The sequence below is a fragment of the Eulemur rufifrons genome, chromosome 30, assembly GCF_041146395.1.
Source record: "Eulemur rufifrons isolate Redbay chromosome 30, OSU_ERuf_1, whole genome shotgun sequence".
Lineage (NCBI taxonomy): Eukaryota > Metazoa > Chordata > Mammalia > Primates > Lemuridae > Eulemur > Eulemur rufifrons.
In genome coordinates this window covers 36687403-36700970 of record NC_091012.1, presented here as the reverse complement: position 1 = coordinate 36700970, position 13568 = coordinate 36687403, and the positions used below count along the sequence as shown (strand labels likewise).

The 13568-nt window shown below is 43.5% G+C and overlaps 1 protein-coding gene across 1 annotated transcript in view; it reads right to left on the bottom strand.

The window, feature by feature from the left end:
• Window positions 1-7001: 7001 nt before the first annotated feature.
• ARHGEF6 (Rac/Cdc42 guanine nucleotide exchange factor 6) overlaps window positions 7002-13568 on the bottom strand; it is an 82130-nt gene continuing 75563 nt past the window's right edge. Inside the window, exons 17-19 of the mRNA XM_069462804.1 lie at window positions 12468-12567; window positions 10110-10164; window positions 7002-9018 (exon numbers count right to left, since the gene is read on the bottom strand). Of these exons, the coding sequence (XP_069318905.1) occupies window positions 8878-9018; window positions 10110-10164; window positions 12468-12567 (296 nt within the window). The 3' untranslated portion in view covers window positions 7002-8877. The remainder of the gene's footprint in view (window positions 9019-10109; window positions 10165-12467; window positions 12568-13568) is intronic.

The window sequence follows — 13568 nt, the reverse complement described above, 5'->3', positions numbered from 1 at the left end:
GAAAGGAGAGTGAGAAATGGTGAGGCCAGCTCCTGGCCACTGCCCTTGCTCTTCAGTCCCATGGATAGCACAGTCCTTCCTTGGCTGAGTGACTCTGAAGACCGTGGAGCATGAACATCCAACACAAAGCTGAAATCATGCCAGGCCAACATGCTTGGCTGTGTGCTTTCTCCAATGAGAGAACTTTAGCACAAGCAGGGATGACATTGGTTGATTCAGGGACTCACAAGGGCTATGTCCACACTGCTGTCTTGTCCTCCAGAAGCAAAGATCCTTCTGCAATGTTAACATCTACATGGGAGACTTGAAGGAAGTGGGGCAATGGCCATGGCAGCTGAGAAGACATGATATTGTCACAGGTGTGGGCCTCCCTCAGGACGACCAGGATCCCAGGCCCAGTCAAGAGAGAGAGAGGCACAATACACAGGCCATGGCCCTCCCTTCCTTACAGTGGCTGAGTGCCCACTTTGTAGCATCGCCATACTTACCCAACTTGCCTGGGTGAGGCAATGGGGGGGTGGGCAAGACTCATCACCCATTTAGTAGGGTTCACCAGAAGGCAATCTATGTCCACCTGCACAAAATTTTTATAATCTTCTTATATTCATGCCCTCTTTTGGATTAAACATTGCCCCTGCATTTCACCCTGCCTTCTTCTTTGAAAATCATCATCTTTAAGATTATTTCTACCTCTAGTAACCAAATTGCTGATTATATCTGTTAGCAGAAGTGATGTTATTGATACAAAAACACTCTACATTTTCTAGGCTATCTCCTCCCCTCCTGTGGTTTCTACTACCCTCCAAATGCCACCTTCCATAGCTCCAGTGCAGACCTTTTCCCTAAGCTTCAGCCTCACATAGCCAACTGCCTTCACCCTCCCAGTCTGCTTCCTCATGAGGTCACCACTCCAGATCCTTCACCCTTTCTCCTCCTGTCCTACATGCTCACTATGAGCTGTCTCCCTTGTGTTCATGGTTTTAACCTCGTCTTCATGCTACTAATGCCATGCCTTTGTTCTCATCTGTCCCCTAGAGTTTGTCTGCATCTCCAAATGGTGGGCCTTGTCCTCAAACCCAATGCATCCCAATGGAGCTCTTAATCTTGTTCCACACATGATGGGATCTATTTTTAGTGTTTCCCTTTCCAGTCGATGGTGTCCTCATCTACCCTGTTTCCCAGGCCAGAAACCTGGCTTGACTTCTCCCTGTCCTCACTGCCTATGTCCAATCCCACCGGCCTATATTCATCAAGCCTATCTCTTAACTTAAATTAATCGACTTCTTTCTATCTCTACTGCCAGTATCCTAGTCCAAACTGCCATCATCTCTCTTCTGAAATAGTACAACAGCCTGCTAGACTCCCTGCCTCCTCTCTTGTTTTCTTCCATCCGTTCTCCATGCACAGCCAGAGTGGAATTCTTAAACATAGTTCTGATTTCACCACTCCCCTATTTCTTATGGACCTTAGAATAAAGACCGAAATAATTAACTCATTTCATCTTCTGCCAATCCCTGTCTCAGTCTCTTAAGGTCTAGCCCTCAGTTCCTCTCAGCAAAGTTTCAAATGCTTTCCTGCCTTAGGCCCCAGGCATGCTGTTTTCTCTTCTTATGTGACCCGTTCCCTTCCCCCACTGCACCCAGCATTTAGCAAGTGCTTCACAGCACTTACGCTTGAGGTTTTCCCTACTATGCTATGAGTTTCTTGAGGACCAAGACCTTATCCTGTTCACCATAGTAACTTCAGTGTCTACCACTGGGCCTAGCATAGAATCGGCCCTTTGTTCATTGCATGAAGTAATAGATGAATGAATACATGTAGCTGCTTATAACTCAATAGTCCATGAGATAATTCTGTGTGTTGCTTGAAGCAAAAATTTGCAATACTGAAAAGATCTTTATTATGTCAAAAACCTCTAGATGATAAAAATGCATTCATGGAGTAGAGAATGACTGAGGATTATACTGTAGATAAAGATAGATAATATGTTTTTATTATACTACATTTATCAATAGTTTATAAAATAGTACATATTTGCTCCAAGCTTCACTTGAACGTTTTTAAAGTTGTTTCAATAAATAATAAAGATTTGAGTACTTTTCTGATCTATCTGTAATAGTTTGGTTATTAGTTCCATTTTTATAAACATGTCACTTGTGCATTCTAAGGAAGGGAGGAATGTTTGAAATACTCAATAATTTTTATTTCTAGATAAAGGCAAATGAACAAAGGATAAAATATTACTGTCTCTGTTACTTGATAGTAAGCAAATGACTACAGAATGCAAACAATGTGCTCTAGCAAGCTGTCAGTACAGGGACACCCCCACTTAAAGGGAAACAACATGTAGATGCTTGGGCTTCAGGAGAGAACTCATTTTGCACTATATGCTACTATTTCCACAGGGCTTAATGCCACTGTGTTGGGAGTTGCACTGGCTTAGGCTTTTAAAGCGGGTCTGAAGTATTTTGAGACACAGAAACATGGAACTAAGTATGATTTTTATGTTCCTTTTCTCTGTGAACCACATCCCCTTTGTACAAAAAAACAAAACCAGAAATACTCCTTGTAGTGTAGTGGTTAAGTCTGTAGTCAGACAGATACAGTCTTAATCTAGGCTCCACTAGTAGCCAACTTTATAATCACAGACAAGTCATTTCATTTCCTCTAGGCCTCAATGTTCTCATCTGTAAAGTGGGAATAATAACTATTGTGCAGAGTTTATAAAGATTCAATGAGATTGTCTACACAAAGTCCCCAGCAGAGTCTGCTCTATGGAGCGTATCATCATATGAAAAGCACCTAGGTGGGTCACAATGTGGTTCCCAGCACCCCCATCTGCGTCCAATGGTGCAAGTGGACGGGATGCCCCCCACTGCTTTTTTTTTTTTTTTGAAACAGAGTCTCACTCAGTCACCCAGGCTAGAGTGGCATCATCATAGCTCACTGCAACCTCAAACTCCTGGGCTCAAGTAATCCTCCTGCCTTAGGCTCCCAAGTAGCTGGGACTACAGGCACACACCACCATGCCCAGCTAATTTTTCTATTTTTGTAGAGACGGGATCTCACTCTTGCTCAGGCTGGTCTCAAACTCCTGACCTCAAGCGATCCTCCCGCCTCAGCCTCTCAGAGTGCTAGGATGACAGGCATGAGCCACCGCACCCAGGATGCCACCTTAAAATGGTTGAAACCTCTGTAGACCAAAGAGAATGCCTGGCAACCCAGGTACACATGAGAGGCCTTGCGCATGTAGTAAACCAAAGACCACACCCAATCTGAAGCAAAGTGAAAGCAAAAAAAAAAAAAAAAGAAAGAAAGAGAAAGCAAGGTTAACTTATGGAAGGATAATATTAGAGAAGATCTGTATGTAGCAAAGATCCTTTTTTATAGTTTCATTGACAAAAACAGTTAACCACTGGGGACTTGGTGTTGCCAGATTTTTCAGTAGGTTTGAATAGTTCTATATGTAGGAAGGTTTCTTTAAAAGACCATGGTCATTTATTCTCAATCTAAGGGACATCAGCACACAAACCTACCCCTCCCATACCGTACTCCTCTGAGCAACTTTATAGTCAATTCAGCAACTCTCAGGAAAACCAGTTTTTATATATATTTATATGTAGTTATTATTTCCATTCCCCCTCCTTGGAATTCCACTGAGTTATCTATAAATCCACATGGTTTTCGTTTTGGTTTTTTGGGGGTTTTTTTTGACAGAGTCTCACTTTGTTGCCCGGGCTAGAGTGCCGTAGTGTCAGCCTAGCTCACAGCAACCTCAAACTTCTGGGCTCAAGCAATCCTCCTGCCTCAGCCTCCCAAGTAGCTGGGACTACAGGCATGCACCACCATGCCCGGCTAATTTTTTCTCTATATATTTTTAGTTGTCTGGCTAATTTTTCTATATATATTTTTAGATGGGGTCTCACTCTTGCTCAGGCTGGTCTCAAACTCCTGAGCTCGGCCTCCCAAAGTGCTAGGATTATAGACGTGAGCCACTGTGCCTGGCCTCACATGAGTTTTTTTTGCTAATGTAATCCCACTTGAAGTTCAATAATTTTTGGTGACAAACCTACTCCTACCTTTTGTACCGCTGACTATAAACTTCTTTGGGGTCTAACATGCAATCTTTAACACATCTTAGATTTGATTCACATTTCTACTATGAGGTGGTTAAAGGGTTTTTTCATCCATCTACCCACCCATGAAACACTGAGAGGTTACAGGTTTTGTGCTATGAATTTGGAATATACAGAGATAAATATTATCCAGTCTCTGTTCTCAAGTAGCTTACAGTCTTTTGCAAAACAGGTGTGCAAACATTCTAAGCCCAGTGTTAATGCTGCAGTGGGGTAAGGACCACATAAGAAGCAAGGAGATGCCAAGGGAGAGATGACAAGTGCCCAAATTGGGCAATGGCCATTGAGGATGGAGAGGAGGAATTCAGGGGATATGATAGAGTTAAAATAGTAAGACTTAATGACTAGAATTATAAAGGTTAATGTATAAATTTATAAAGGGCTGAGGGAGACTATGGAATGAAGGATAATGCCCATGTTTCTGGCTAGGGCAACTAAGTTGCCATGGGTGCTGTCTACTGGGATGGGAAACATTGGAGGAGCAGGTTTGGGAACAGAGATGAGGTTTTGAACTAGTTGAGTTTGGGGTGCTGTAGGAAATCCAAGCTGAGATGTCCAGAAGGTAACTGCATCCATGGGTCTGGAGCTCAGGAGAAAAGTCAGAATGGGAAAACATGGACATGGAAGGCATTTGCATTTTTTTTTTTTTGAGACAGGGTCTTGCTCTATTGCCTGGGCTAGAGTGCAGTGGCATCATTGTAGCTCACAGCAACCTCAAACTCCTGGGCTCAAGTGATCCTCCTGCCTCAGCCTCCCATGTAGCTGGGACTAGAGGTGCAGGCCACCATGCTGGACTAATTTTTTTATTTTTAGTAGAGACGGGGTCTCACTCTTGCTCAAGCTGGTCTTGAACTCCTGAGCTCAAACAATCCTCCCACCCTGGCCTCCCAGAGTGCTAGGATTACAGGCGTGAGTCACCGCGCCCAGCCTCATTTGCATTTTGATAAATGAAGTTATAGGAGTAGACAAGGTTGTTCAGGAAGAGGCTGTAGAATGGAAGAGACAAGGAAAAGAGTGTTGGGGATCAGCAGAATTCGGGGAACAGGCAAAGGAGGCAGGTCCAGCAAAGGAGACTGAGGGGTGATTGAATGAATGCAAGGAAAGTACAGGATCGTGAAAACCGAGGAAGGGAGAGATTTATCAAGAAGACAAGGGCCAAATACTGCAAAGAGGTCAAGATGGGTATTAAAAAGCATTTCAGGAATTAAGAGTGTACTGGTGACTTCATGAGGGTGGATGTTTGAGGTAGGAGCCTTAGTTAGCAGGTGCCAAATACAGAGGAGGAAATGCGGTAGACAGAGCATGTGTCCTAGAGGCAGACAGACCAGGGTTTCAAACACCAGCTCCACCGTGTACTAGCATGTTGTTCAACATCTCTGTGTCTCTGTCCATTCCTAAGATAGAGACAACAAGAGTGAATACCTCATAGGGTGGTTGTGAGGCTTATTTGAGCTTAACCATGTAATTGACTTAGTACAGTGCCTAGCACATATGAGGTGTAATGTTGTATCTACTGGTTCAGAGCAAGAAACAAACCACTGAGGGTATTTCAGGCAGAAAAGTAATTAGGTATCTACAAAACCATTGGGCTAGAGAAGTGGAAGTCAAGGGGAAGTCAGGAGCAGCCACTGGACTAATGGCTTCAAAGTCATGCCACTGCAGTTGGGATCCACATGTTAGGAAGCCACTGCTGCTACTACTACCACTATTGCTGCTACTACAGCCTCTCACCCACAAAGCTGTTAGTAGACACGATGGAATGTGGAGTACAGAAACCACAAACACATCTTTAGAACTGCCTGCTGGCCACCAGGCCCCAAGAAGATAGCCTCTGCCTAATTTAAGCCTTCCAAACCTTGTTGGCAGCAGTGAAAATGTATTGGAACCCACGTTGTTTCGAAAACTCTAGCTGCAAAAGAGTCTGGGGAATGTTAGCCTTTATGTTTTGGGGGAGAAACATAAAAGCGGTAGCAATGTGTGCTGAGTAGCAGATAATATCCAGCTCATTTATCTTGAAGTGGAGCAAATCTTTTCATCCTGACTGCTGACACCAGCATTCCAACTGTGGTCAAAGTATATGATTATCACTGATTGACAAAATCCTGCAAAATACAAAGAGGGATGGGGAAAAAACTAAAGATCAAAGCATAAGCTTGAAAAGGAAAATGGATATATCTTTCTCTAATATTGGAAGGAAAATGGTCAGAAGGAGTATAGGTAGTTTATAAATTGGGGCCAGAAGAAGATGGGTGGAGAAGTTAAGGAAGGTTCTATCTCGCGGCATGGATTATCTCTGTAAAGTAGGGAGCAAATGTCATCTGCCCCAAATGAAAGAGGTAGAGGCTGGCGAGAGGGCCTAGTGAGAGTGGACTAGCTAATGAGGGAAACGGGAGAGGAAGCTGACACAGCACAAGAGATCTTTCTGCACCCCAGCTAGCAAAAAAAGAAACAAAGGACTTATTTTTATAAAGCACTGTTTATTCTTACGTATTGAAAATGTCAATTTTAAAAGTCTTCAAAATAAAAACAAGTTAGAAAATTTGAGCTTGTGTAAGAAGGGACATGACCAAAAAGGAACTGAAAGGCCTCTAAGGGCAGCAGTTTAATTACAGGGTGACAGGAACCCATTTATAGAATACTGTAAACAACACAACTATGGAGACACTGCTCTCAGGTTAACATGGCTTCATTTCCTTTATATTATTAGTGTGTAAGCACGGATACCGCTCTGCACAAGCTTCATTACCCAGAGTACCGAGGGCCTCTCAGCAGAAGGGCTAAGTCCCATGCATATGTACACATCACTTTAAAATAAAGACCTTTCAATATTTTCAGCAATCAGCTAAAGTATTTTGTAATCACAAAAATGTTTCCTATGGATATAGTTTGCATATTTATTGCAAGCCATTGACTAACCACAGGCAGGGCAGATGAGAAGATCTGTGTTGCTGCTGTTATTGGTGGTGGTGCTTTTAATTTTTAAGTGAAGAATGTCATATCTAAACTGTTGTGCTTAAGAACAGAACAACAGCCATTCCTAGAAATCGTCTTTACTCTTCAGCTTCCAGTGACAGCTGTAAGTGCTTGGCTGATGGTGGACTGCAGGAATAGTCCATTTCCTGTGGATCGTGTCATTTCTGCTGTGCAAAAAGCAAACAACAGCCCCGTACCATGTAGCTATGGGACATTGAGACCCTCAGTACCAGAAGGAAAAAGGGCTCCTCAGCAAGCTGGGGGTTTCAAGCTTCAAGTTTGGATTCTAAACATTTGCAAAACCGACATTTACAGGCGCCGATCAAATGTATCTGAAAGACAACTTTGATCAGCTCTTTGGCCCTTGGCCTCTCTTCCAGTCACCTTCCCCACCCTGCCAGTTTCCCTTGTCTTTGGGGGAGGGAGGGGCAGGTTGCGCTGCTCTGTCCTAGGGCCTTGGGACGATTCTCAATTGTACTGGATTTGGTTGTGCGCTGCTCTGTGACTCTCTTCTGAAGCTGGTTTCTCACAGTTCTGGTTTCTGGGATACTTACAAAGTTGATGGCTTGATTCAATGAGCAACTTGAGTAAGCCAGTTCCAAATAATCAGCTTCACTAGTAACCAGCACACAGCTACTAGAGGGGCCCTTTTGTTCTGCATATACACACTTGACAAACAGCACATTTCTGCAAATAAGGCGTAGAGTCCTACTCAAAGTGGCCAATGAATATTATAACTTCTCACAGCATATATGAGAGAGCAATACAATGAATGAAAGCCGTCTACTAGGGCATGATATCTCCTCGATGCAGATTGTTTCGAAGGACAAAAGGTCGCAGTTTGAATATGCAATGTAGATAAAGTAACTGTTCACAGTCTAACTACATTTTTTTAAAATTAGCAAAGCCCATACATACTAGTTTACACACCACTTGATATGGTTGGCTAAAAGCACTGGGGAAATAGAAAACTTACACATTAGGCAGAAGGCTTGGGAAAAAACCTATCATGCACAGGGAAGAAATGGTCAACTCTTCTGTTGAAGGGGAAGATTGTCCAATACAATTTGCTGATGGATTTGGTGTTGGCAAGGATGACCCGAGCTTCTGCCCCACTGAGTTACAATGTACACCAACACGACAAAAATAAGGGTACTACAGTTTTCTTGGTCTTATTGACAACATAAGGCAGTAACAAAAAAAAGTGTGATTGAGGGATGGCACGTGATGATCTAGGAAAGGGCAGCTGGGTCATTGGGCCAACGTGTTCATCTTTCACCCTACTTGCATCACAGCTCAAGAAGCTTTACCTTCAGTAATTAGATACTGTGGGGCTTGGAAGTACAGGAAGGCATTGGCAGGAAAGTTGAGTTCTCATTTAATAAGCCATGGTCAGCTGCTTTGCGACAGCAGCCTGCCCAAAGAATGTGACCCAAAGGCAATGGCGGAAAGCCATCTGAAAACCTTTGAAGTCATTTGCCTGCATTCACTTTCCTTTTCTTACTGAATGGAAAAGATTCTGGGGCCACTTCTACCACCTCCTGCTTTTTCCCCTGCTGACAAAAATGAACAACCAACCAATAACCAAACAACAAATGCCCAAGCTCTCTCACACACGCATACACACACACACAGGGAGAGAGAGAGAGAATGAGAGAGACTCAAACACAAAATAAAAGCCACAGAAGTGAGCAAATGGAGTCAAATCATTCTGTGGGACATTTCAAGATGCCCTGAAGGCACTCTCTGCCCAGCGGCACAGTGATGGTTATGGAAGAATCGAGGCCTTGCTACTGGACTCAGCTCGAATACACTCATCTGTTTGCTTCAGTAGCCTCCGGACCAGCTTTTCTAGATCCCTTCTTGACTTCAATTCTTCTTCCAGGCATTGCTTCATTCTTTTATTCTCCTATAATGGGGAAAGACATGTTGATTACCACACAGAAGGGGCCCTGCCTGAGGCTCCTCCTACTCATCCTCGCAGCAGCCTTCACCACCCACTCGCTTTCATTCCTCAACCTCCCCTCCCTCAGCATCTAAGACAAGGCAGACTCTTGATTCTCCTACCTGTCTCTGGCAAGCCTTCTGCATTCTTCTTCCCTGCCCTGGCCCTCTTCTAATTCAATACTTTTTTCACGTAGTGTCTCTTCTCTTTCAACCCCAGTGTCTATGAAGGCATCTCCCAAATATCTCTGGTACGGACCTCATCTCCTGAGCACCAGGTCCACAATCCCAAACGCCAGCTTAGTATTTCCACCTAGATACATTACAAGCACCTCAAAGTCATTAGGTCCTAAAGTGAACTCAGTATCTCCTCTGACACTCCAAACTTCTCCTCCTCCTGCGGTTCCTGATCTCCGTGAAGGACACCACCATATCAAATTAGATACCTAGGGAAGAAGCTCCATCTTTAATCCCTGGCTCTTTCTTGATCATATTCCATTGGTTCAAATCCTGTGATGTGCAGCCCTTTTACATTCGTCCTCCTCCTCCACGACCTCATTGGCCTGCCTCAGTTCAGGACTTTGACATGTCGCACCCTGAGTTTTGTAAGAACCTCCTAAATAGTCTTCCAGTCCCTGGTCTCTCTCCCCTCCCAACCAGCCCTCACCCTGTCACCAGGTACAGTCAGTCCTCGCACACAAGGTAGAATGTGTACAATGGAGCACTGGACTATATCTGCAGGAAAGCCCACAAACACACACTCACAAATGGTATGTCTTTTCTTAAGGTTTGTTTATGGATAGCAGGGAACAGGAAAGTTGTAACCAAATTTGCAACCCTATCGCAAACTACTAAATATGAATGTCAGCAAGCTTCAGAAATTTAAACCCAAGGCCATGTGGAAAAATCAACAAAACCTACCTTGATGACACAAGGAAAATAAAAATCCCCTCTCACAACCTTGCTCCTGGACCTTTCCTGACAGCACTACCAGTGTGTGGCAAGGAACAGGGAGTGGTTCTATTATCTGAGAAAATGACTTTCACATTTTATTACCTGTTTCAGTTCCTTGACCTCATCCTTCAAGGCATAAACAGTGTCGACAAGGCTCCTAGAACACAAGGATAAGATTCAGAGATGAATGTCTAGCACTGAAGTATTGTTACATAATATTTAACAATAAAAGCAGCTTTATAAAAATGAAGATCCTCAAAAACAGTGGACTTTCTAGGTAATCAGGAATGGTACTGCTCTGAATGGTCCTTATGTTCCTTATTCTGATGGGAGAACCACCACCACCACACATGCTTATTCAAACGCCATGTCCTTGCACCTTTTCTCTACCTCCCACCTCCTTGGCTACTCGCTTTCCAGCTTGGTGTGGAAAAAAAAATAAGGGATGAGGGCCTGTTATAAGGTTTTTTTTTTCTAGGTTTTTGAGGTATAATTGACAAAAGTGTGCAATGTGATGTTTTGATATATGATACATTGTGAAATGAGTACCACTATCAAGCTAATTAACACATTCATCATCTGACACAGTTACCATTTTTTGTGTCTGGTGAGAACACTTAAGAACTACTGTCTTAGCAAACATCAAGTATGAAATACAGTACTGCTAACTATACAGTTGTCCCTCAGTATCCGTGGGGCATTGGTTCCAGAACCCCCCATGGATACCAAAGTCCAAGGAGGCTCAAGTCCTTTGTATAAAATGGGATCGTGTTTGCATACACCTACACACATACTTCCATACACTTTAAATCATCTCTAGATTACTTATAATACTTAATACAATGTAAATGCTATGTAAACAGTTGTCATACCATATTTTTTAGAAAACAGTAAGAAAAAAAATTCTGTACGTGTTCAGGACAGACACAACCCTCCATTTTTTCCCCAAATATTTTCGAGCCAGGATTGGTTGAATCCACAGATGCAGAACCCATGTATACAGAGGGCTGACTCTCATCACCATGCTGTACATTAATTAGCTCTCCAGAACTTGTCCATCCTGCATAACTGAAATTCTGTGTCCTTTGACCAACATCTCCCCATTTTCCCCTCCTCTCAGCCCCTGGAAAACACTATTCTACTCTCTGCTTTTAGAGTTTGACTTTTTAAGATTCCCATCATAAGAGTTTGATTTCTTTAGCTTTGGGGCAGGAACAAATGTTCCTACCCCACCTAATGTATAAGGATAGGTATCACAGGGCTCTGCCTATTCTACCATATCTGTGCTATGGCATTGCCCTTCTCAGCTCTTTGACCCCACATGACACAAAGTCAGGGGCATCATTTCTGGAGGATCCTGTATATTACAGAAAAAAGGATGAAGTGCCCTGGGTGGGTTGTAGAACAGCCTTTTTCTCTCTGGCTCTCTCACCGGACAAGACTTTAGGGATCTAGGTTTCAGTTCTGATCCTGCCACTTACTAGTCCTAGAACCTTGGGTAATCAGTTTCCTTCCTTCTGATCCTCTCTTAGTCTTGATTTCATTACATATAAAATGGGGATAATATCACATTCCTTGAAAAACTCACAAAGTTGTGAAGATTAATATAGCTATAATAATAATAAGTATAATTATCATTATTTATTGAGTGCTAGCCTTTATACTTATCATTCCATTTAACCTCACAACAATTCTGAAACTATTACTATCATCCCCATTTTACAGATGAAGAAACTGAGGCATACAGAAGTGAAGGAACTTGCTCCAGGTCACACAGATAATGAGTAGTAGAATTAGGAGCTGAACCAGGACTGTTCTTCTCTCAAGTCCGAGTTCTTTTGCCGTATCACTTCACATACCAGATGCAAAAATACATTGAGACAAGCACCTTGAAATATGCTGCCCTAAGCAAATTTAGGCCTGACTTCAGAAATGACTCAAGCTTAAACAAATGAATTATTTGGCTACTTTGTGTTTATTTTATGAGCCATAAAGTACTTAACCTGATTTTCCCCCCTTAGGTCACACTCACTGCTGTGCAAAGGTAAGGCAGAGACATAATTTCCATGAACCTCAGTTTCCTTATGTGTAGAAGTGGTGAGAGTAATGCTTATCTCACCGGATTGCTGGAGGATTTGAAATGAGGTCAGCTATGGGAAAGTGTAGCTCCTGACTCAAAAAATGTAAACGATATCTCTCTGGTACCTCCCAAACCCATCCGGAGCACCGATATTCTCCCTGCCCTGAAGTAGCTTAGCGCATGGAGGAGCTGCTCTGGAGGGCTCTGGCACCTCTGCCTGTCCTTTCTCCCCTCCTTTGTGGGGCAATAGCCCTCTCGAGGCTCCCAACTGCATGTGCTCAGCAAAGAGGGTCACATTCCCAGATGTGGAGGGGCTGCCTGGCCAGACCTTCTCGCCAGCCCCTAGGCAAACCAGGCAAGGTTTAGTCTGCTCTACTCACTTTTCTTCCATGATGGTCTGGCCATTGCTTCTGGTTTCTTCAATGATGAGTTTCTCTTCCTCAGGGAGTAAGACTTGTGGGACAGAATCTTTGCGAGTACCTACAGACAAGGGTTGCAAGAGGGAGGAGAGGGGAAAGTTACTAGTGAAGAGCATTTTATAGGCGCTAGTTCCCCTCCACCATTGTTATAGAAGGGTCTTTGTTCATAGCATATGGCTACATTGCACCCAGAGGGCAGTTACCCAACCTTTGCTGACTAAATCTTCCTGACGTGAGAAATTTTAAATGGCCAAATATATTGATTCAATTTTCTTGTGTGTGTATGTTGGTCAGGGGGAGCATTTCATACTCAGAGAAATAACATGAAAGGGCCTCTGTAATACCTGTCGTCAACCGAGACCTCCACTCATTCCTGTTTTGCCTCCTCCAGAGCAAAGAGCTGACCAGTGATCGCCCTTCCCTGCAACTCTCCAGGAAATGACACCCCACATCCTACACTATGGTGCTCTGTAATTGTGGTAAACGTTAGGTGGAGAGTAGCACCGCACTGGAATAGATGTTTAAAGGGGGCTCAGAAGCATCGTTCATGCTCAGTTGTTCTCTTTACAGTCCTATAGGATAAGGTAGGGTCACTTAAGACCACTTTGATCAAGGGTAGAGTGGGGTTGGCAAAGACGCATGTGTCCTCACTGCTCTCTGCTCAGAATGTCTCCGGGCTCTGGGGAAGAAGAGGTGACAAAACAGATACGAGTCCTCGACTAAACAGCTCTCCTGCACCTCCAACCTCCTCCTCACTCTGAATCTTTCCTCTCAGAGCTCAAGTGCTTAATCTTTGCTCTCCCTGAGCCTCCGGCCTCCTCTCTTCTAGGCCAAGTTCCTTCAGCGACGTGTACACTCACACCTTCACTTAATCACCTCCCCTATCCTGAAGTCAGATGTTTCTCTCCCTTCCTCGGGGCCCAGCACTTTGTAGGTGCTTAACACAGTTGGCCCTCCATATCGGCGGGCTCCACACCTATGGATTCAGTCAGTCGTGGATGGAAAATATTCAGAAAAAATAATACTAATTAAAAAACCAATACAGTCTAACAACCATTTACA